We start from the raw sequence: 25,628 nt of genomic DNA, 5'->3' as shown, positions 1-25,628 counted from the left end.
TAATTTCAACCCAGAATTCTATATAAAGCCTCAGCATCCATCAAGTATGAAAGTTAAAAAAGGAGTTTTTCTTCAGACGTTCAAAAAACTCTATGTCTATACCTCTTATGTACTTTTTCTTAAGGAAGATATTTTTGAGCATAATAAAGAAGTACAGGTAGATATAGGATTCAAGAAACAGGAAATCAGAGAGGAAAATTATGCAGGATTCCTGGAGAACAATTCGTCTGAATTATAGCAGGAGGTCAGAGGAAGGCCCCTAGGAGAAAGGAGAGACTTGATAGAATACTGACACATTTGAACATTTAGAAAATGGTTTGTAGATGACCTGATGGAGACTTAAATTGAAGGACAGACACAGAAAATCACACATACAAAAAATGCAATCATTATTAACTCCAGGAAAAGAAATGTCACTATAATCCACTACTTGGCTCTACACTGAATAATATTTTCATGTCCATGGTAATATAAGCACTTGTTACTGATTTAGCTGGATACTGGGAAATGATATTAGTTGAATAGGAATGGAGAGGAGACAAAAATCTGAGATGCTGATTCTTCATGATGACCACAACTGCAGGTTAATAGATAACATTTTAAATAATAAATCAAAATAGCAGTTTAACATTATTATTAAAATCTAACTTGATTGTCTCTGGGTGAGGGAGGGACAAGCAGATGGCTGTCTTGTTTTCAGAGGCAGTCTTCTAACTCCTCACTACTCTCGAGTCAGACTGTGGTGAGGGGATCGGCAGTGTCCTGTCACACGCGAGCTGGTGAGCACTGCATCCTCAGGTCCCACCTGCACATCTAGTCAGAACCTGTATCCCAGCAGAGCTCAGGCAATCTAAATGAACCTTTAACTTTGAGAAGTACAATGTTAGTACCATTTTACTTTATAACTATGTGCATGCATAATTTTGACAACTTTTCTTAAAGTAAAAGGAAAAAAAACCCACCCTAAAAAACAGGGAGAATAAAGCATTTTCTAAAGCTTATGCTGAAGCTGAAACCCCAATACTTTGGCCACCTGATATGAAGAAGTGACTCATTTGAAAAGATCCTGACGCTGGCAACGATCAAAGGCGGGAGGAGAAGGGGATGACAGAGGATAAGATACTTGGATGGCATCACTGACTCAATGGACATGAGTTTGAGTAAGCTCTGTGAGTTGGTGATGGACAGGGAAGCCTGGCATACTGCAGTCCATGGGGTCACAAAGAGTCAGACACGACTGAGCTACTTAACTGAACTGAAAGCTTATTTACAAGGATGTTCACTGTGGCATTATTTAAAAAGTTGTGAACAACCTAACTGTTCAAAACAGTAGAAAACTGATTAAGAATTGGATGCATACATACAAATGAATACCTTGTAGTCATTAAACAAATGATATAAATGTTTTCCTCTAATTAAACTTTTGATTTTGATATAATAATTGTAGATACTCATGCAGATGTAAGGAACACTACTGAGAGGTCCAGGGTCCTCTGTACACAGACTCTCACAGTAGTACAGCACAGTATCACCACCAGGAAGAGACCCTGAGACGACCAAGACCTCACTGAGATTCTGTTTCCCTCCAGTCATTTGTATGTGCGCTTGTGTGCATATACGTGTGCGTGGTATTATATAGTTAGTTCTCTGTGGTTTTATCACATATGTAGATTCAACTACCCACCACCACATCCAGATACAGAACAGTGTCATCACTTCAGGATCCTTGGGCTGCCCTTTTATAACCTCACCCAACTTCTCCCCTCCAACCTCTGGTAATGACTAATATATTCTTCATTGCTATATTTTTTCATTTTAAGAATGTTTTATGGATGGATTCTTATAGTATATAACTTTTTGCTATTGGTTTTTTCCCATTCACAATAATTTTCTGGAGAACCACTGAAGTTGTATTTCACTATTATTCATACTGTGGAATATTACTACTGTGCTATACTACTACTACGACTGTATAATATTATAATACTATTCCATGGTATGGATGTACCACACTTTGTTAACCATCTACCCATAGAAAGATATCTGGCTTGTTTCCAGCTTAGGGCTACTATGAACACTTATGTATTAAGTTTATGTGTAAACTAAGTTTCATTTTCCTGAGATAAAGACACAAGTGCAATTGCTGGGTCATACAATTAACCCAGGTTCAGTTTCATAAGAAACTGCCAGCCCTTTTCCAAAGTAACTGTACTGTTTCACATTCCTACCAGAAATGTGCAAGATACTCAGTTTCTTCACATCCTTACCAGTATTGGGGGTTCTCATATATTTTTATTTTATTCATTCTGATTGTGTTTTTAATTTGCATTTCCTTTTTGGTTAATGGTCTTTTCATGTGCACATTTGCCATCTGTATATACTCTCTGGTTAAATGTCTTTTGTCCATTTTCTAGTTGGATTGTTTGTATTTTTACTGTTGAATTTTGAGATTTTATATTCTAGAACTACTCTTTTGTTGGACATCTGGTTTGCAAATAAAGTCTCCCCAACGTGTGGTTTAGCTTTTCATCTTCCTACCAGAGTGCTTCTTTGTACAGCAAAAGGTTTTGATTTTGATGAAGTCCAATTTATTATTTTTTTCCATTATGGATGTACCTTTGGTATTGTGACTAAGAACTCTTTATTATCTTCTAGATCTCAAAGATTTCCTCCTAAAAATCTTATAGTGTTATGTTTTACATTTAAATGTGTGATTAATTAATTTTAAATTGTTTTTGGATAAAGTGTGAGGTTTAGGTTTAGTTTTTCCCTTACGGATGTCCAAATACCTTAGCCCTGTTTGTTGAAAGACTACTGTTCTTCCACTAAATTGCTTTTGCATCAGAAACCAGTTGAGTGCATGTGTATGCATCTGTTTTGGGGTTCTCTACTCTTATCTTGTGATCTATATGTCTATCCCTACCCCAATACCACAACTGATTAAGTAGCCCTAACTAATATTGGGTAGATGGATTCCTCTCACTTTATTACTTTTACAAAACCGTTTTAGCTATTTTAGGGCCTGTGCCTCTCCTTATAAATTTTAGAATACAAAAGATTTTTCAAGGTTAGAAAATGTTCACATTGTACTCCCCCACCCTCACTTAAAATCTCTAAGTAGAAACAGCACTGTGGACCCTTGCTGCCCAAGTCAGGGAAGAGGACGGAAGAAGGTCAGGTAAACCACTCAGCATTCACTAAGCTGATGCTCCCACAGCCATTTCTTTTCTTGCTCCCTCTTGATCTTGATCTCCTTCCAAGCCCCCTTAGCCAGGAGCACAAACCCATCTATGTACAAACAAGATTATAAATAAGATGCTAAAATTTGCTTTCCCTGGAATCCTAAGTTCTCTGTCCCTCTACCTGAAATTAAAAATCTCTACATGCAAACAGCACCTTTTTACTCCCAAGGATTGCCTCCTCCTGTTCTCCATCATACACACAAATATGCTAGAATATCCCAGGTGTAAGGTGACACTGTGGAGGGCCAAATTACATGGCTGTCTGTAGTTAAGGAAATTCTTCCTCATCACTGAGAAGTTGGACTAGACCTGAGAGGGCCACCTGAAAGGCTTTGTTAGACTTCAAACTTCTAAGCCAAGGGAGCCCCATTCCATTAACCTTTTCAATTTCTTAATTACATTTCAATGTTAATAGTCTTTTCAATATCTGAAATAATCTTATTTGCTCAATTATTTACTCACTCTCACCTCCTGCCCCTCCCTTGAGGACAGAGATCTTTTCATATGCTCTTCAATACTATATCCATAGTGCCTAGGATATTGTCTGGTCCACAGCTGGTTAAATATTTATTAAATTGAAGAAGAACATGGCGAGAGGATGTGGTCACCTGGACAGCAACAGTACATACACCTACAGCAATAAAGACTCTGAACTGGCACAAGGGTGGACAGAGGCCAATGGAACACAAAAGTCAGCTGTAGACATCTCAGAGACCTACAGGTAAACAGTAAGTCCATGAAAGTTTTAAAAAGGTAATTTAGGGAATTCTAGTCATGACCTGGGGGTAAAGAATAGATGGATACTCTTGAAAACAATGAAATTTAGAATTTCTGTTCATTAAAAGATATCACCAAAGAAGAAAAGACACAAACCATGGAGTGGGAAATCATGTTGATGGCACATTTAACCAACAAAGCGATTGTATCCAGAATGTGTACAATCAGTAAGTAAATGACAACTTCATTGACAAATGGACAAGGTATTAGGTCAGACACATCCCCAAAGAGAATATCCAAATTGTCAAAAATCATTAAAAGGGTGTATAGAAGCTCTATACAGTCAGCAAAAACAAGACTGGGAGCTGACTGTAACTCAGATCATGAACTTCTCATCACAAAAATTCAGACTTAAACTGAAGAAAGTAGGGAAAAACACTAGACCATTCAGGTATGACCTAAATAAAATTCCTTATGATTATACAGTGGAAGTGACAAATAGATTCAAGTGATTAACTCTGGTAAACAGACTGTCTGAAGAACTATGGAAGGAGATATGTGACACTGTACAGGAGGTGGTGATAAAAACTATCCCCAAGAAAAAGAAATGCAAAAAAGCAAAATGGTTGTCTGAGGAGGCCTTACAAAGGGTTGAGAAAAGAAGAGAAGTGAAAGGCAAAGGAGAAAAGGGAAGACATATCCATCTGAATTCAGAGTTCCAAAGAATAGCAAGGAGAGACAAAAAGGCCTTCTTAAGTGAACAATGCAAAGAAAAAGGAAAACAATAAAACAGGAAAGACTAGACATCTCCTCATGAAAATTAAGAGATACTGAGGAAACATTTCATGCAAAGATGGGCACAATAAAGGACAGAAACAGTATGGACCTAACAGAAACATAAGATATTAAGAAAAGGTGGCAAGAATACACAGAAGAACTATCCAAAAAAGATCTTAATGACCCAGACAACCATGATGGTGTGATCACTCACCTAGAGCCAGACATCCTGGAGTGTGAAGTCAAGTGAGCCTTAGGAAGCATCACTATGAACAAAGCCAGTGGAGGTGATGGAATTCCAGCTGAGCTATTTCAGATCCTAAAAGATGATGCTGTTAACTCAATATGCCAGAAAATCTGGAAAACTCAGCAGTGTCCACAGGACTGGAAAAGGTCAGTTTTCATTCCAATCCCAAAGAAAGACAATGCCAAGGAATGTTCAAACTACCACACAATTGCACTCATCTTACATGATAGCAAAGTAATGCTCAAAATTCTCAAAATGTGGCTTCAACAGTATGTGAACCAAGAACTTCCAAATGTTTAAGCCAGATTTAGAAAAGGCAGAAGAACCAGAGATCAAGTTGCCAACACCCGCTGGATCATCAAAAAAGCAAGAGAATTCCAGAAAAACAGCTACTTTTGCTTCAGTGATTATGCTAAAGCCTTTGACTGTGTGGATCACAACAAACTGGAAAATTCTTAAAGACATGGAACTACCAGACCACCTTACCTGCCTCCTGAGAAATCTGTTTGCAGGTCAGGAAGCAACAGTTAGAACTGGACATGGAACAATGAACTGATTCCAAATTGGGAAAGGAGTACATCAAGGCTGTATATTGTTACCCTGCTTGTTTAACTTATATGCACAGTACACCATGCGAAATGCTGGGCTGGATTAAATCAAGCCAAAATCAAGATTGCTGGGAGAAATATCAATAACCTCAGACATGCAGATGACTCCACCCTTATTCAGAGAGTGAGGAGGACCTAAAGAACCTCTTGATGAAGGTGAAAGAGGAGAGTGAAAAACTTGGCTTAAAACTCAACATTCAAAAAACTAAGATCATGGCATCCAGTCCCATCACTTCATGGCTTATAGTTGGGGCAATAATAGAAACAGTGACAGACTTTATTTTGGGGGCTCCCAAATCGCTGCAGATGGTGATTGCAGCCATGAAATTAAAAGATGCTTGCTCCTTGGAATAAAAGCTATTACAAACCTAGACAGCATATTACAAAGCAGAGACATTACTTTTCTGACCAAGGTCTGTGTAGTTAAAGCTCTGCTTTTTCCCATAGTCATGTATGGATGTGAGAGTTGAATCATAAAGAAAGCTGAGCATCAAAGAATTGATGCTTTTGAACTGTGGTGGTGGAGAAGACTCTTGAGAGTCCCTTGGACTGCAAGGAGATCCAACCAGTCCATCCTAAAGGAGATCAGTCCTGGGTGTTCATTGGAAGGACTGATGTTGAAGCTGAAACTCCAATACTTTGGCCACCTGATGTGAAGAGCTGACTCACCCTGATTCTGTGAAAGATTGAAGGCAGGAAGAGAAGGGGACAACAGAGGATGAGATAGTTGGATGGCATCACTGACTTGATGGACACAATTTGAGCAAGCCCCAGAAGCTGGTGATGGACAGGGAAGCCTGGCATGCTGCAGTCCATGGGATTGCAGCATTGGACACGACTGAGCAACTGAACTGCACTGAGCCTCTTTAGACATTAGCCAGTGCAGCGCTCAGTTGTGTCTGACTCTTTGCAACCCCTTGGACTCATGGACTCATGGACTGTAGCCCACCAGGCTCTTCTGTCCATGAGATTTCCCAGGAAGAATACTGAGTGGTTTTCCATTTCCTTCTCCAGGGGATCTTACTGACCCAGGAATGGAACCTGCATCTCTTGTGTCTCTTGCATTAGCAGATGGATTCTTTACCATTTGTGTCACCTGAGAAGCCCTCTTCAGACATTGAGGAAATGCAGATTACCTCTACCTGCCTAGCAGAATGGTTAAAATTAGTTAACAATATCAAGCAAAGGCTAATGAGACTATGGGGAAAAGGAAACTCTTATGGAGTGAGTGTAAACTGGCACAATCACTTTGGAATATCTGGCAGTATCTAGTAAAGCTGGTAAAGCTGAAGATAAGCAACCCCAATGACTCAGCCATTTCACTCTAGGAGGCACATCCAACAGAAAGGCATATGCTCATGCAGTAGGCACCTGGGCACAAAGTTTCCTGGCAGCAACATACTTGCTGATATCAGGAAACTGACTGATACATACGCTGTGGGATGCTGATTCAAAGTCATTGTACATAATGATGAAAATGAAAGAACTTTCGACACACAGCACAAGGATGAGTCTTAACAAAATTAGAGTAAACCAAATGGATAAGGAATAAAAGAACACATAAGGTTGTATGCACATAAAGTTCAAAAATAGGCAAAAATAAACTACATTGTTTGGAGGCACAAAGGTAAGCAGTAAAACTATAGAAGACAAGGAAGTGAATACCATAGAAGTTGGCACAGAGCCTATGGCCAGCTAGGAAGAAGGACTCTTGGACCAGGAAGGGCTGTAGCGTTCTGACTCAAGTGCAGGTTACTCAGTGTTCGTTTCACAGCAATATATTGTCTACACATTTATGCACTAGGCTTTTCTGTATCATGCTGCATATCTCAAATTAAAAGAGCTCTAAAGGAACAAACTGCAGGATGTGAAATCACAGGAAGTTAAAGCCTCTATAGATTACATGGAAGAAAAGTTATGACACATCTAGACAGTGTATTAAGAAGCAGAGGCATTACTTTACCGGCAAATGTCCATCTGGTCAAAGCTATGGTTTTTCCAGTAGTCATGTATGGATGTGACAGTTGGACCATAAAGAAGGCTGAGCACTGAAGAAGTGATGTTTTCAAACTGTGGTGTTGGAGAAGACTCTAGAGAGTCCCTTGGACTGCAAAGAGATCCAACCAGTCAATCCTAGAGGAAATCAGTCCTGAACATTCATTGGCAGGACTGATATTGAAGCTGAAGCTCCAATACTTTGGCCACCTGATGCGAAGAGCCAACTCATTGGAAAAGACCCTGATTCTGGGAAACATTGAGGGCAGAAGGAGAAGGGGGTGATGGAAGTTTGAGATGGTTGGATGGCATCATCGACTTGATGGACATGAGTTTGAGCAAGCTCCAGGAGATGGTGAAGGACAGGGAAGCCTGGCATGCTGCAGTCAATGGGGTTGCAGAGTCAGGCATGACTGAGCAACTGAACAATAACATAGATGACATGATTATGACCATGTTAAATATATGGTTCCAGAATAAAATCTGGAAGAAAATTTAACACTGGTAGTTTTGGAATAAAAGAACGCTTGCTACTTAAGAGCATTGTGGGATGAAGAAATGGAAACACCCCTGGATTCCTTGCAAATTTCTCCTGCAATTACAGCCTGCTCTCCCAGGAGCAACCACTAGATGGAGCCTCACCTCTAGCTCTAAGTTCAGTAGAGAGAGTAAACTTTTCAGAGCTTTTCTCCCCTCTCCTTCCCATGTACATGTATTTGCCACTCTCTTGTATTGGTATTAACACATGTTCTGATGCACAAGGGTGTGAGTACTCATTCCTCCTGTGAGATTTGAAATAGAAAGAAGAATATGAATGAACATTTATCCAGCATCCACTTCATGCCTGACTCATTCTTGCGTCCTTTACCATCACAGCGTGCAGGCTGTTGGTGTTTGCTGAGGCTCCCTGCAGTTGGGGGCTTCCCAGGTGGCACAGTGGTAAAGAATCCACGTGCCAGTGGAGGAGATGCAAGAGACTTGGGTTCAATCCCTGGGTTGGGAGAATCCCCTGGAGGAGGAAATGGCAACCCACGCCAATATTATTGCCTGGAGAATTTCATGGGCAGTGGAGCTTTGTGGGCTACACTCCATGGGGTCGCACAGAGTCAGACACAACTGAGCACACAGCACGCACACACGCCCCTGCGCCTGCTCCTCCCATAAACACAGGGACAGTCTGAAGGGAATGCTGTTTCCCATTGTGTACAGATATACACATTAATATGTATGCTGCTGCTAAGTCGCTTCAGTCGTGTCCGACTCTGTGTGACCCCATAGACGGCAGCCCACTAGGCTCCCCCGTCCCTGGGATTCTCCAGGCAAAAACACTGGAGTGGGTTGCCATTTCCTTCTCCAATGCATGAAAGTGAAAAGTGAAAGTGAAGTCGCTCAGTTGTCCGACTCTTAGTGACCCCATGGACTGCAGACTACCAGGCTCCTCCGCCCATGGGATTTTCCAGGCAAGAGTACTGGAGTGGGGTGCCATTGCCTTCTCCATTAATATGTGTAGCACTACTAAATCAGTTTTATGATTATATTATTTAGGTACTAAAAATCTTTTTAGACTACTTGATTTTACTCTCACTGCTTGATTTTACCTCAAAATTAATCAATAGAAAAATAATTAACTAAATACAGTATAGTAATATGAAATATGCGACTATGAAATAGCATGCTGGTTTCAACTAGGAAACAATGTATATAAAACACCTGGAGGTCTGTATTTGCTGTTTTATTAAAGTAAACAAGAAAGCTACAGTTGTGTAACCCTCTTTTCCCCAAAGTGAAAGTGAAAGATGCTCATGCTTATCGTGTCTGACTCTCTGTGACCCCATGGACTATACAGTCCGTGGAATTCTCTAGGCCAGAATACTGAAGTGGATAGCTGTTCCCTTCTCCAGGGGATCTTCCCAACCCAGGGATCAAACCCAGGTCTCCCGCATTGCAGGAGGATTCTTTACCAGCTGAGCCATCCCCCTTATCATCCTGTTGATGTGTGGAGATAATGTAGATAACATACAACAGACTGCTGACCCTATTTCCTTCTGTGGAATGTGACTGGGGCTTTAAAGGGAAATTGTTACTTTTTCTCTTCTACATCTGTACTGGCTTTGTTTTTAATTTTACTAATAATTAAAAATAAGCAAAACAATAGGGAAAAAATCTTTGAAAGCTAATATTTCACACTTTACAGATGAGGACATATGTTGAATGCTGCTGCTAAGTCGCTTCAGTCGTGCCCGACTCTGTGTGACCCCATAGACGGCAGCCCACCAGGCTCCCCCGTCCCCGGGATTCTCCAGGCAAGAACACTGGAGTGGGTTGCCATTTCCTTCTCCAATGCATGAAAGTGAAAAGTGAAAGTGAAGTTGCTCAGTCGTGTCCGACTCTTAGTGACCCCATGGACTGCAGCCTACCAGGCCCCTCCATCCATGGGATTTTCCAGGCAAGAGTACTGGAGTGGGTTGCCATATGTTTAATAAAGTGATGTAATTTCAGCTGGTAGTCCTCACTTTTGAATGCAAAACATCTAATGCCAGTGAGTTGGGAATACCCTGTGAATGCTCACCTGTCCCAGCTCGTTTCCTCCTAAGCAGCCCACAAAAAGCCTGGTGGCTGCAATGGGCACTCCAGACTTGTCAGTTATAGCACATAGGGCCTTCAGCTTGTCCTGTGCACAGAAGTATAGTCTATGGGAAGAGCAGGTGCAGGGGGCCTCAGCAAACACCCGGACAGCCTGCATGTGTTTAGCAAACAGTGAGATGATCGTCAAGTGCCCAGGAAAGGACCAGACACTAAGCAGATGCTGAATAAATGTTCGTTCCTATTCCTCTTTCGAATCTTAACAGGAGGAGAGAGAAGGCCACATATGCTTGCAAATCAGAACATATACGAAGGCTGGAGAGCCTGAGTGCAGGGGAAAGGTGCACGCTCAGAAAGGGTGACTGACACTTGCCACAGGGAGACCACAGCCAGCTTGCTAAAGGGCCGGGTTCACCAGGAGCCCAGAGGCAGCACATGGGGGTGGGAGGCTGTGTTTGGCCCTGCTTGAGGCTAATGCTGAACCTTTTGCCCTTTCACACCAGCACAGTGCTGGGCACACAGAGACATCACATCTATTTGTCTAAGAAGCAACAGGACGAGGGTAAATGGGTGCAGGAGTGGACAGGAAAAGGGAGGTCTGCTTTCACAGTCCCAAGACTACTCTTTATGGAATTTACCTCCTTCAGAGGGCAGCCTGACTTGAGAGAAATCCCAAGCTTGTATCCCTTTTCTTGTGCCTGACCCAGCACCTGTTCCCTATCCTGGGTAGATGCCTTTGCTTTGGGGGAGTTTTATTTTACTAGGAATTTCAGAAGCACCACTAATCTCTCCTTATATTCAAACAAGTTAAACTGGATCAGGTTTAGAGTTCAGAAAAAAAAAAAAAACATAAACATACTAGAAAACAAAGTTGGAAATTTTCCTTTTAAAATTTCACAGTGGAGAAGAATGAAGGCTGACAGAATTTCCTTCTCCAATGCATGAAAATGAAAGTGAAAGTGAAGTTGCTCAATCGTGTCTGACTCTTAGCGACCCCATGGACTGCAGCCCACCAGGCTCCTCTGTCCATGGGATTTTCCAGGCAAGAGTACTGGAGTGGGGTGCCATTGCCTTCTCCCTACATCAACCACCGGATACAAAATAACCAGACTATGAACAGGCCACTGATACAAAGGGGAATTCAGATAGCTTGCATTACATAGGGAAAATAGAGACCACACAGAATTAGAACAAAATGCAGTTCCCACTTGTTAGTTTGGCAAATTTCAAGCGATCAGTCTAGCTGTGTTGATTCTGGTGGGACCCTCATGTGTGTTAAGTGGGGCAATCTCCATGGAAGGCAGACTGGCCTTCCTACTCCTCCCCTCCACACACTTAGGAAAATGTCCTGTGTGGTCCCTACTTAAGAGGTAAAAAAATGTGAGTCACAGATAACTCACCTCACTTCCAAGAAGGTCCTTAAGTGAGGGTGCTGTGCTTACACCACAGGGACGCTGGCCTCTTTTCCCGCTCTCTTCCTTCTGCTCACCCTGCTCTAATGCCTGCAGAGAAAGTAGGAGGCTTATCCAGGCCTGGGACATCTTGGGGTTTCCAGGGGCCTCTGAGCTGTTGTCCACATGGCTGTAGCTTCCAAGAGAAACCACTGAGATGGCCCTACCCTTTTCAGGGTAGTGGAAATCTGCCCCCTGGGCACCAGGCCTGAGACTCTGGGGCTTGGGGCTCAGGGGCTTAGAGGGCACGCTTTGGCTTCCCTGTGCCAGGCAACAGGTGGAGCTTGAGGGAAGGGTGTGGCTGATCCCAGCCTGCTGACTCCCAGGACTGGTGGGGGACATAGGCCAAGACTTTTCAGGAAAGGCACTCGGAGCTATGTATTCACCACTTTCCTGGGTACTTGTACATTTGATAGTTGGTTCACTTTTTCTCCTGTTATCTGAAGAAGACAAATTGCTGGATGACAAAGGTATGGGGGAATGCGTGGGTGTCCAATGATCTCTAAAAACATAGCTCTCCTTGTGTTCCGCCTGCTTCTCACAGTGGCTATTGGTCTCTGGTGGGAAACGGCTGGGGGTATTCAAGATTTCTGGTCCTGGAATCAGACTTACTAAGGAGGGCCTTTTGGAGCCTTGGGCATCTTTGCTTTTCAGGAATGTGCGCCAGGAACTCTGGCGCAACCTGCTCTTTTCCTTCTGGTCCTTCAAAGAACATGAAGAACATTGGCCAGTGTTCTCTTTTTCTAAAACTCTTGACTCAAAAAAACTTGCAAAGGTCTTATGAGCTGAGGCCAACCTCGCCCTGAGTCTTTTCTCTGGAGTTTTGAGTCTCTTGGCGTCGCAGCTTTCTGAGGACTGTCTTCTGCTACCGAGGTCCCCAGGCGTGTCCACCCGGCCCACTTCCATCAGCCCTGGGGCTCCTTGGCTTAATCCCTGGAGGCCGATCACCGGAAGGGTGCTGGCGTGCGCGTTGCAAGGAGTTCCGGCCTGGCCGGAGGCGCTCTGCGCGCTGCCCGTTGGGGGTTGCCTGTCGGAGCACAGTTCCTTGAGGCCAGAGGAATCCCCAGGGTGGCCCCCTCCCGGGCTCTCAGCGGCCAAGGGCTTGCCTTTTCGGAAGGAGATAACCTTGGGAAACGCCAGGCGCTTTCCAGGCTCCCGCGATGCTTGGCGGAGCTGGTGAGGCGGTCTGGGCTGTTGGAGTGCACTCTTTCGGGCACGGGCCTGGGCGCCGGGCTGCTTGTCTGTGTCTGCATCGCCCTCTGCTGCGCACACCCGTCGCGTGTCCTCCGGGCTCGGTGGCCCTTGGCTGCCCGAGGGGTGAGGGCCACAGGCCTCGGGCTTCCCAGTAGCTTCCTCCCTGGCCGCTGGAATCCTGGAGCTCTGGCTGGCCTCGGGCTGGTTCTCTTCCATAGGCACCCCTGTGCTCAGCATGTCCCCCGCGTGCTCTTGGGAAGTTTTTCTCCTCCCAGGGGGCCAATCTTCCGAAGCAGCCTGGGGGATCAGAACTATCCCAGACTCTGAGGCTTGGGCCACCTGCCGAAGAGCCCCATCGTTACCTCGGAGGCTGCAGGCTGCTGGCAGCTCACACTCATTGCCGCAAGTTTTTGGTTTCCCAGCCAGAGGAGACTCACAGGGGGTCGCTCCAGCACTGTGGGGAGACCCTGGTCTTTCCTCTAGAAACTCACAGGACTGTGTTCTTAGCAGAGGACCCATTTTCTTCCTCGTGGCCTGCAGCCCTTTCTGCTCAACAGCTATAATGATGAGCGTGCCCCTAGAAGATGTGTCTGCTTTGGGCTCTGTCTGGAGGCCCTCTGCAAAGGATATGGTATCACCCTTGTGCCCCTGCTCACACTCCTCATCCCCACAGCTGCAGTGAGACATGGTGGCTCCTGCGACTCCCGAAAAGCCCTGCAAGACATTTTTTGTGACGCTCGGATCTGGAACCATCACGTCTTCTGCTTTCTTTAAAGTGTCTGCTGTGCTTGATTTCAGGGTCGTCTCTGGAGCATATGAATTATCTATCACTCTGGAGCAAACTCCCCAGTCTCTGTTCCACACCAGTGACCCGCTCTTGCTGGGATGATTTGGGAACTTGGCCCTAGCAGATGGCTTTCTTTTTTCACTGAGGATATACTTTGATGTGTAATTGCTGGTTTGGTTTCCTGGCTCAGCAGAAATGTCCTGAAGGTGCTTCTGTGCATCACTCACGTCCTCAGCATCTGGTGCCTGGCCAGGGCCTTGGGGCTCCCCTGGTCTGCTTTCTGGGCCGTGTCCGGACTTGCACTTTGCTGGCACTGGCACTTCCTCTGTGGTGAGGCTCACCAACTCTGCAGTAAGGCATGAAGAGACTGGGCAGGACCTAGAATCCTGTCCTAACTGGTTTTCCAGCCAGAGACCTTCAGAGGGCGTGTCCTGAGAGGCCCTTTTCCGGTTTAGAGCCCTGAGTTTGTACTGATCCTTCAAAGGAAGAGTCTTCCTTTGGGAAGTAGGAAGTAAGTGAGACAGCTGGGTGGGAACAGGGTGAAGAGGGGTTTGTGTTATTGGAGCCCGTTCTGCTTCTGTCCCTTCCTTCAGATGGGTCCCAAACTTCACAAAGTTCTGCCCTAAAGGATCCTCAGAGTTTCTTAAGGGAAATTCTGCTATGGAGTGAGCCCTGTTCAGAGTCCTTGTGAGCCAACGGCAGTGCCTTGGGAGTGCCCTGCCTTCATCATAACTATTTTCTGGGACACTATGGTAAAACTTGGCATGTAGGAGGCAGGATGTCCCTAAAGGAAGCCAGCAGGTAGTATCAAAGCTGTACTGGGAGCAGAGCAAGCCTGTTTTCGATGTGGGGTCTGGAGGACATTTTTTCCCTGCCCTGGCTCCCAGAGGGGCTGTGCTATTCAGCGGGCTCCTGAGGGACAGCTGGCATCCCCTCTGCCTGTTGTGGATATTCGGCCAGCTCTGGCTCTGTTCCGTGCACCAGAGAAGAAGGGGCCAGACCAGTGGGGTGCCCAGATGACTCTCAGATCTGGATTTCTGAGAAGAAAAAACAGAGGATCCTGTGATGTCTTGGACAGTCACCACCTTTGCTGGTGGGAGGCCGTAACTGCCTGTAAGCCCCCGTGCACAGTCCTGTGTGAGGAGAGCAGCCCTTCCTGGTGGCAGCTCTAGCTCTGGGCCAGCCACATCCTCCTGAAGGATGGCTCTCACTTCTCCAGCAACTGTAGCAAAGGTTCGTAACCCCGTTTCGTGAGACTCTTCCTTGAAGTCAAGGCACAGATCTAGTTCCTCCTTTGGGTCAAGCCCAGGGACATCTGTCAAATATTGCTCCTGAGGGTTCCCAGATGCTGGGGTGTCAGAGCATCCCTTGTGTGCTTCCCTGTCCCCAGAGGTACCACGTGGAGGGAGGCAGATTCCCTCTAGGAGGTCACCAGGCAGGGACTCAGTGTCAGAAGCACTTTCAAAAGGATCAGTTTTGGTGTCTGATGGACTTTCACTCTGGTGGGACAGTGTCTCACAATCACTGTGGTCTGTTTTCTGGCTCCACTCCTGTTCCTCTGGTTCTGCAGGAGAAGAGGGGAGCTGCTGACCTTCAATGTCACCGTGGCCTGGCAGGTGTGCACTGGGCTCTGGAGTCTAGAAGGGCAAGAAGACAAGAGTCAGAGACAAGGCCTGAGGACATCTGTACACACGCACACTGTCCCTGCCTTCGTCAGAAGGAAGAAGGCTCAAAGGTGTCTCATTAGTTCCCCATGTACCCTTGAAAGAGGTAAATATGAAAAGCTACTTTTTATTAACACAGAAAAGAAGTGATGGAGTCAAACCCACACAATAGGGAGAAAGTGTAGCACATGGTTAAAGCAGCCCTAATTAAAATAAGTGGAATGAGCATGGGCAGTTTACTTAATAAAATGTATGAATCATGGTGAGGAGCATATCTCTGCCTCATGATTTCAGCAAGAAAGAGCAAATGAATATATGTTTGTTTTGTGTTCTGTTCCTTCTTATGCAACCAGCTGGATTAAAGTCAAAGTTCATTCACTTAGAAGTGTTTTCTGAGTTAGGTTTGCTGCTGCCAAAGGAAAAAGAGAACACACACACACACAAATTATTGAAATTGCACTCATGTATCAAGATGTTATAAATGCCCAAGATAGCTTTGAGAACAGGAGGAAAAGTAGGTGCTAGTATTTTCATACTTTCCTTCTCTCATTACACATGTTTCAATCAACTTGTTATAACATCATTTATATGCACCTCCTTAAAAGTATACAGACCTGAGCTTTTTGACAAATGTATATGCCCATGTACTGGATTGGCCAAAAACTTCATTTTTCCATAACCTGAAAACCTGAACAAACTTTTTTGGAAAAACCAGTGATTACCAATATGATAAAAATCCTGAGTATTTCCTTTTCCCAGAAATGTCCCTGCTCTTCTCCAATCACTCTTCATCTCTTCCTCGCTGTGACCTGTGTCTGCCACACAATCTAGATTTGCCTTTTCTAAAAGTTTCAGATGATCAGAATATGCAGAATGTATTCTTTGGGGCCTGGCTTCTTTCTCTCTGCTGCTGCTAAGTCGCTTCAGTCGTGTCCGACTCTGTGTGACCCCATAGACAGCAGCCCACCAGGCTCCCCCGTCCCTGGGATTCTCCAGGCAAGAACACTGGAGCGGGTTGCCATTGCCTTCTCCAATGCATGCAAGTGAAAAGTGAAAGTGAAGTTGCTCAGTCGTGTCCGACTCCTAGCGACCCCATGGACTGCAGCCTACCAGGCTCCTCCGCCCATGGGACATTCCAGGCAAGAGTACTGAAGTGGGGTGCCATCGCCTTCTTTCTCTCAGCACAGTATTTTAAAGGTTCACCCACATATCCCGGCTGTAGCATGTATTATACATGGAACACTTTGAAATTTGTGATAATGCTACCTAGCATTCAGTTATCTAACGCTCAAAGATTCCCCAGGCCAGGAATAGGACAGACACTTCCAGCTAAGGCTCCTCACACAAATTTTGCACAGAAGTCATTCACTCAACCAGCCTTTCCCAAGTACATATTCTGAGGACCTGTCATTAGAGGTTTCTCAAAATAAATGTGTTTTTAATCTTCTTCAATTGAGAGGAGAAAAGCAGACAAACACCAAAGAATGTGATGATGTGGTGTGGTGATGTGTAAGGTATATAAGCTATAAGGTAGATTCAGAAAATAAAAAATAATATGATACTGTATTAGTATCAAATAATTTAGTATCATATAGTTTCAAATACGTTGCAAAGCAGGAAGGAGTTGGGAATAGGAAAAGAAACATTAAAAATCAAACCATCTGGGAAGGAGGGCTTTGTGGTGGCCTTGGGGTACCCAAGACAAGAAAGGAAGTCCCCCTAGTCTGCTGTGGACACCTGCTTCAGCAGCCCAGCTTCCAGGTGGCAAGCCCCTCGCTGTACATCAGGAACACAGCCTCTGGCCTATAGACGTCCCAAGGCCTGGCAAGGCCAAGAAGGTCAGATGTGAATATACCTTGGCAAGCAGGGAAGGCTGTATAATGGCAAGTCTGTGCTTCATGAACAGAGAATTGAACAGGGAGCAGGGGGACCAGCTACAGGCTCCTTCTCAGTAACTCCTGCCTTCAAAAGCACCTCTGTTCCCTCACTTTGATGACCTATTATTAAACTGGGAAGGGACCCTCTGACTTTAGAGCATTTCAGTAGTTCTTTCAACATTGTCATAGTTTGATGTCACCTCACAGACTCATATTGGTATCAATATTCACATGCTTCAGGCCTTTTGGAAGAATTCCAAAATCCCAAATTCCAAATGACCAATGATCTGGACATTGACTATGCCAAGATGCTGGAAGTCTCATTCCTGTCCCTGCTTCCTGCTCAGGATCCCTTTACTGGACATTGGCTGGGTCTTGATGAGGGTCAAGCCTTTCTTTGACTTCCAGGTATTCAGGTAAGAGGTCTCACTCTGTCTCAGTAAAAATAAAAAATGTTCTAAACTCTTCCAGGTTACAAAATTGGTATTGGGGCTTGGTTTCTCCAGTGGCTCCATGGGTAAGGAATCCACCAACAGTGCAGGAAATACAGGAGACATGAGTTCGATCCCTGTGTCAGGAAGATCCCCTGGAGAAGGAAATGGCAACCTACTCCATTATTCTTGCCTAAAAAATCCCATAGACAAATGAGCCTGGTGGGCTACAGTCCATGGGGGTAGCAAAGAGTTGGACATGACAGAGCACATAAACTCAAACTCTCCCAGATTACAAAATTGGTATAGTCTACACAAGAGCACTGGACATCCAGCTTTAATAGTCCTTAAAGTATGTACATCCCCTTCATGGATCACTGCTTTGTCATAGCAAAGGGGCTTGCATAACTCAATGAAGCTATGAGCCATGCCGTGCAAGGCCACCCAAGATGGATGGGTCATTGTGGAAAGTTCGGACAAAACATGGTCCACTGGAGGAGGAAATGACAAACCACCCCAATGTACTTGCTGTGAGAACCCAATGAACTGTATAGAAAGGGAAAAAGATATGACACCGAAACATGAGACCCCCAGGTCAGAAGGTGTCCAATATGCTACCGGGGAAGAGTGGAGGACAATACTGATAGTCCCAGAAAGAATGAAGCGGCTGGGCCAATGCAGAAACGATGCTCGATCGTGGATGTGTCGGGTGATGAAAATAAAATCTGATGCTGTAAGAAGAGTATTGCACAGGAACCTAGAATGTTAAGTCCATGAATCAAGGTAAATTGGATGTGATCAAGCAGGAGATGGCAAGAGTGAAAATCGACATCTTAGGAATCAGTTAACTAAAATGGACAGGAATGAGTGAATTTAATTCAGATGACCACTATATCTACTACTGTGAGCAAGAATCCTGCAGAAGAAATAGAGTAAACTTCATAACCAACAAAAGAGTCAGAAATGCAGTACTTGGGTGCAAACTCAAAAATGACAGTATGACCTCAGTTCGTTTCCAAGGCAAACCATTCAACATCATTGTAATTCAAGTTTATGCCCCCATCACTGATGCAGAAGAAGCTGAAGCTGACCAGTTCTATGAAGACCTAGAAGACCTCATAGAACTAACACCAAAAAAAGATGTCCTACTCATCATTGTGGATTGGAATGCAAAAGTAGGAAGTCAAGAGATACTTGGAGTAACGGAAGTTTGGCCTTGGAGTACAAAATGAAGCAGGGCAAATACTAACAGAATTCTGCCAAGAGAACACACTGGTCATAGTAAACACCCTTTTTCAACAACAAAAGAGACGACCTTATACATGGATGTCACCAAATGGTCAATACTGAAATCAGATTGATTACATTCTTTGTAGTCAAAGATAGAGAATCTGTATACAGTCAGCAAAAATAAGACCTGTAGCTGACTGTGGCTCAGATTATCAGCTTTTCATAGCAAAATTCAGGTATAAGCTAAAGAAATAGGGAAACCCACTAAAGCCAGGTGTGACTTAAATCAAATCCCCTATGAATATACAGTGGAAATGATTACTCAAGTATAATCCCTTGAATATAGAAATTCAAGGGATTAAATCTAGTAAACAGCACCTGAAGAACTATGGACAGAGGTTTGTAATATTGTATAGGAGGCAGTGAACAAAACCATCCCAAAGAAAAAGGCCAGAAGGCAAAGTGGTTGTCACAGGAGGCTTTACAAATAGAAGGCTTTACAAAAAGAAGAGAAGTGAAAAGCAGGGGAGAAAGGGAAATGTATACCCAACTAAATGCAGAGTTCCAGAGAATAGCAAGGAGCGACAAGAAAGTCTTCTTCAATGAACAATGCAAAGAAATGGAGGAAAATAACAGAAGGGTAAAGACTAGAGATCTCTTCAAGAATATTGGAAATATCAAAGGAATATTTCATTCCAAAATGGGCACACTAAAGGACAGAAATGGCCAAGACCTAATAGATGCAGAAGAGATCAAGAAGAGATGGAAAGAATACACAGAAGAACTGTGTAAAAAAATCTTAATGACCTGGATGACAATGGTGTGGTCACTCACCCAGAGCCAGATATTCTGGAGTGGGAAGTCAAGTGGGCCTTAGGAAGCACTGCTGTCAATAAAACTAGTGGAGGTGATGGAATTCCAGCAGAGCTTTTTCAAATCCTAAATGTTGTTTCTATCAAAGTGCCGCATTAAATAGGGACAGAGCAAATCTGGAAAACTCAGCAGTAGTCACAGGACTGGAAGAGGTCAGTCCTTATCCCAGTTCCCAAGAAGGGCTGTGCCAAAGGGAGTTCAAACCACTGGACAGCTGCAGTCATATCCCATGCTAGTAAGGTTGTGCTCGAAACCCTGCATGCTAGACTTCAGCATTACACAAACCAAGAACTTCCAGATGTTCAAGCTGGGTTTAAAAAAGACAGAGGAACCAGAGATCAAATTGCCAACATTTGCTGAATCATAGAGAAATCATAGAGAAAGCAAGGGAATTCCAGAAAATTATCTACCTGTTTCATTTACTATGCTAAAACCATAACAAACTGTGTAAAACTCTTAAAGAGATGGGAATACCAGACCATCTTACCTGTCTCCTGAGAAACCTGTTCCACGCAAGTTTCTAACTGTTGCTTTCTGTATGGAACAACTGACTGGTTCAAGATTGAGAAAGGAGTATGACAAGGCTGTTTATTTAACTTATACACAGAGCACATCATGTGAAATTACAGGCTGAAAGAGTCCCAAGCTGGAATCAAGATTGCTGGGAGAAACAGCAACAACCTTAGATATGCAGAGGATACCATTCTAATCGCAGAAAGTGAAGAGGAACTGAAAAATCTTTTGAAGAGGGTGAAGGAGGAGAGTGAAAAAAGCCAGTTTAAAACTCAGTATTAAAAAAAAACTAAGATCATGGCATCTGGTCCCATCACTTCATGGCAAATAGAAGAGGGAAAGGTGGATGCAGTGACAGATTTCCTCTTCTTGGGCTCTAAAATCACTGAGGATGCTGACGTCAGCTATGACATTAGATGATTGCTTCTTGGCAGGAAAGCTCTGACAAACCTAGACAGTATGTCAAAAAGCAGAAACATCACTTTCCTGACAAAGGTTCATATAGACAGAGCTATGGTCTTTCCAGTAGTCACGTCCAGATGTGAGAACTGGAGCATAAAGAAGGCAGAGCACCAAAAAAACTGATGCTTTTGAACTATGGTGTTGGAGAAGACTCTTGAGAGTCTCTTGGACAGCAAGGAGATCAAACCAGTCAGTCTTAAAGGAAATCAACCCTGAATACTCAGTGGAAGGACTGATGCTGAAAGCTGAAGCTGCAGCTGCAGTACTTCGACCACCTGATATGAAGAGCTGACTTACTGGAAAAGACCCTGATTCTGGGAAAGATGAAGGCAGAAGGAGAAAAGGGCAACAGATGATGAGATGATTGGATGGCATCACCAATTCAATGGTCGTGAACTTGGGCAAACTCCGGGAGATGGTGAGGGACAGGGAAGTTTTGCTGCAGTCCATGGGGTCACAGAATCAGACACAACTTGGTGACTGAAGAACAGCAACAACTCCGAAGTGTATAAATGCTGAATATGAACAATATGTTTTTTAAAAAAGCATTTGATTTGATTGAATATTAGATTCTAAATCTTATGAAGAAAGTTTACTCCTCCTTAGTTGATTCAGGGGTAATTCTCAAATACGTAATTTCTCAATTTCAAGGTTGTGCCTAAGGGATGGTGTGAAATGAAATATTTCTTACCATATCCCATATGTCACAGCTATCAGGGATTCTAGCCTTCCAAATGTAAACTTCTGAGACCAGGAAAAATAATACTAGCCCTCCAGCAGCCAGCAGCCACTTCCTCCCTGGTAAGCACTGAGGAGCGAAGGGGGATGCAAGAAAGTGCAAGAGGCAGCCATCTGCTGTACCTGCCACCCCTTACAGTAAATGAGGAATTAAGGGTGTGAATAATCAGAAAGCAGGATTTGGCCCACAGACAGCTGAGATGTATATGAAAGAATTGATCAGTAAGCCCGGATGCTTGCATCTTCCCTTACATAGAAGAGTGGTAAATCCCTTGATGTATGAGATCTGGTTTTCTTTAATTAACAGTGGTCTTTTAATATTCAGATTATCCGTCTGTAGGGAAAGAGCAAATTAGCGAAGATGGTGGTGGTCAGGCTCTTTTGCCCCACCCCCTCTTCCTCTTGCCCTGCATTTTATAAATCCATGGTTATGTAACAGCTGAGATCATTTATAGTTTTGTGCACGTGCAATGCCCTATATAAGCATGATCTGAGCAGCCGCTGTGGCTGTGTGTGGCTGTGTCCACTGGGTTAACCACGAGAGGACAGAATGCAGTGTGTCTGCTGCTACAGCTGCTGTGCCAGTCAAGAGAGAACAAATGTATCTGCAGAGTTTTCTCCCAGCCTCCCCACTCGTGCCTTGCCTACCATGGGTTCAACAAACAGTGTGAGCGGGGAGGAAAGGTGAGACAATGCCCCTTGCTGCAAACGTCTGTATAGTTTATCTCTCAGGGTCACCTGAGATGCTGTCTCCTGGGCTTGACGTCCTCACGATTCCCGCTGAATAAACCCAACTCTCAACTTTTAGGCCGGGTTTATTTTTTCAGTTGACACTGGTCTGAGGGTTGAATTCACAGGCAAAAGTATTCTTTTTGCTGAAGCTTAGAGTTTTTCCTGGGGATAATGAGTGGATCAACTTTGTATGTTTTCTGCCTAAAGCAGAAAAACCCTCTCTGTTTTGTCATAGGCCTGGCACTTCCTGATTGTGTTATTTCTATAACTTTATAAGGCTTCAAACACTAGGGTAAGCTGTCTGGACTTTCTTCTGTAAGAACTGGAGAGCTGCATACAGAGGGTTTTGCACAGAGGGTGAAGTGATGACAGAGAGTACATTAGGGAGATGAGAATGAGTGTTGACAAAGGGGCTCCGGCACCCCACCGCTACCCCTCCTGACTGTCACTTCTTCCATCACCTGCAACAAATTTGCTTTCATCGGAATTCCTGCCCCCATTTCCAACAGCGCCCCAATTTCTTCTCAAACTCCTCAATAACAGTTTACATTTTATCTCTACACTTCATCTCTCATTCAGACTTTAAAAAATATTAGTATTTGATAACAAAACATAATATCTCTTGTAAATACAAATTTAGTCTGAAGCCATTAGTATTAATAAGTGGTATTTACATTATCTTGCAATTCTATTGTATTCTAATTTCCATTATGATTTGCTCTATGACTCATAATTTATTTAGAAGTATGTTTCAGTTATCTTTTTGTTTCTGATTTCTGTTTAATTACATTGTAATCAGAGTGTGGTCTGTATGGTTCTTAGAAATTAGTTGAAACTGGCTTTATGGCACAGTACAAGTTCCTGTTGAACCATGGATAATCATTAGTTAAAACTATTTCACATGTAATCTGCATTCATTAATCAAAGTTATTTTAATTGTTGCTACAAAAGACTTGCATGTCCTCCCAGTGGCAATAAACCTAAATAATAAGATTTCTGCCTGGTTGTTTTGCAGAAACTGGGAGTTAGCTGCATCTAGCTCAAGCTGAGCTGGTTAAGACTGGATGGGAGCCCCAGACACTTCAAGCAGGAGTGTCCACTCAGTGACCTTTTGAACTTGAAGAGACGAGCAGCTTAATTACCAATGTACAGAATGGCGGCACTATCATACCTTTTCCAATCACCTTTCCCGAAGCTTTATTCTTTAGCACCTAAATATCCAGAGGCCCTGGCTGCCCAGATTTGGTCTCCTGTCTTCTCACTTGGCTGCTTTGCAAATAAAGGAATAAATTCTCCCCTGCTGCAAACCTCCTGTCTCAGTGTTCTGGCTTGAGACAAAAATGAGACAAAAAATGGACCTGGTTCTATAACTCTGTTTCATAAATGCTCCATGGGTATTTGGAAAGATCAAGTATTCTCTAATGGTTCATTCAGAGTTTAATAAGTGCTCACGAGGCTTGTTATGTGTTAAATCCTTGTCAAAGCCTCAGCAATTTGACTAGTTTTTCATCTGCTATTAAGAGCAGTGGGTTGACTCACCCACTGTAGTGCTGACGCAGGAGACAGATGGGCCCCAGTCTGAAGAGTTTCTCCCCTGTGGAAAAAAACCCTATAAAAGCAGGGTGATGGAGAAGGCCAGGCTCTGCCAGATAAGAGATAAAAGACCACATATTCCTCATTCTTGAACTCAAGGAGACCTCCCTGGCTACACGTGTGCAGAAATGCTCCTTGGAAGTCAAAAAGATAGGGATCGTCAGCTCATTGTAAGTGATGTCAGCCTACCCATCGACCTCTACACTGGAATCCATCTTGGCTAAGAGATGAACACACACACTTGAGAAGTTCCTAAGATATACCAAATATGGACTCAGAACCAGGCAAATCGAAATGGCTGGCCAGAGGAAGACCAGAAGAAATGCCCTAAAAGAGTAATCAAACTACCATGAGGGCATGACTTGGTTACTCTCTCTTTGAGCCTGCCCATGTGTCTATCCACATGTACCCTTTTTCCTCCTAATAAATACTTCGTGGAAATTCTTTTCTGCAAAGCCAAGGGGCCGGGGACCTGGTCACTGACCACTGATCTATTTGTTAGGATTCAGTACTCTCACTGCCCCCACCTGAATTCAGTCTCTGGCTGGGAACCAAAGACCCATCTCAAGCCGCTGCAGGCCAAGGCCACTCAGGGTCAGTGTTGCATTTGTCAACTTCCTCCTCTAATTCCGTCATCTTTCAGTTTACATGTTTCAGTGTTATGTTAGTAGATGCATACACAAGTTCTGGCTCTTTTTACTATTAAATAGGACTGGAAAATGTCAGTTTTCATTCCAATCCCAAAGAAGGGGAATGCCAAAGAACATGAAAGTGAAAGTGACTCAGGGTTGTCCGACTCTTTGTGACCCTTTAGAGTGTAGCCCACCAAGGCTCCTCTGCCCATGGTATTCACGAGAGAAGAATACTGGAATGGGTAGCCATTTCCTTCTCTAGAGGATCTTCCTGACCCAGGGATTGAACCAGGGCTTCCCACGTTGCAGGCAGATTCTTTACTATCTGAGCTACCAGGAAAGCCTCAAGAATATTCAGACTACTTTATAATTATGCTTATTTCAAATACTAGTAAGGTTATGCACAAAATCCTTCAAGCTACACTTCAGCAGTGCATGAACCAAGAACTTCCAGATGTACAAGCTGGATTTAGAAATGGTAGAGGAACAAAAGATCAAATTGCCAACATCTGTTGAATCATAGGGAAAGCAAGAGAATTTAAAAAAAAAAAAAAAACTGCTTCTGCTTCACTGACTTATGAAAATCTTTGACTATGTGGATCACAACAAACTGTGGGAAATTCTTAAAGAGATGGGAGTACCAGACCACTTTACCTGTCTCCTGAGAAACCTGTATGTGGGTCAAGAAGCAACAGTTAGAACTGCACATGGAAAAATGGACTGGTTCAAATTGGGAAAAGAATATGACAAGGCTGTATATTGTCACCCTGCTTATTTAATTTCTATGCAGAGTACATCAGCAAAATGCTGGGCTGGATGAATCACAAGCTGGAATCAAGACTGCTGAAAAAAATAGCAACATGAAAGAAATATCAACAACCTCAGATATGCAGATGATACCACTTTAATGGTAGAAAGTGAAGAGGAACTAAAGAGACTCTTGATGAGCATGAAAGAGGAGAGTGAAAAAGCTGGCTTGAAACTCAACATTCAAAAAACTAAGATTATGGCATCCAGCCTCATCATTTCATGGCAAATAGTAAGGGGAAAAAGTGGAAGCAGGGACAGACTATTTTTGTGGGCTCCAAAATCACTGTGGATGGTGACTGCAGCCATGGAATAAAAAGATGCTTGTTCCTTGAAAGGAAAGCTATGCTAAACCTAGACAATATATTAAAAAGCAGAGACATCACTTTGCCAACAAAAGTCTGTGTAATCAAAGCTATGGTTTTTCCAGTAGTCATATATGGATGTGAGAGTTGGACCATAAAGAAAGGTGAAG

At 43.7% G+C, this 25,628-nt stretch overlaps 1 protein-coding gene across 2 annotated transcripts in view; it reads right to left on the bottom strand.

Moving 5' to 3' along the window:
- Window positions 1-25,628, bottom strand: part of ARHGEF4 (Rho guanine nucleotide exchange factor 4) — a 330,100-nt gene that overhangs the window by 174,793 nt on the left and 129,679 nt on the right. For both annotated transcript variants that reach the window (XM_061431639.1, XM_061431648.1), the window contains exon 2: window positions 11,570-15,238. In XM_061431639.1, coding sequence (XP_061287623.1) covers window positions 11,570-15,238 — 3,669 coding nt within the window. The remainder of the gene's footprint in view (window positions 1-11,569; window positions 15,239-25,628) is intronic.

The sequence above is a fragment of the Bos javanicus genome, chromosome 2 (assembly GCF_032452875.1).
Source record: "Bos javanicus breed banteng chromosome 2, ARS-OSU_banteng_1.0, whole genome shotgun sequence".
NCBI lineage: Eukaryota > Metazoa > Chordata > Mammalia > Artiodactyla > Bovidae > Bos > Bos javanicus.
The sequence above is the reverse complement of the archived record's forward strand: the minus strand, read 5'-3'. Positions and strand labels throughout refer to the sequence as shown.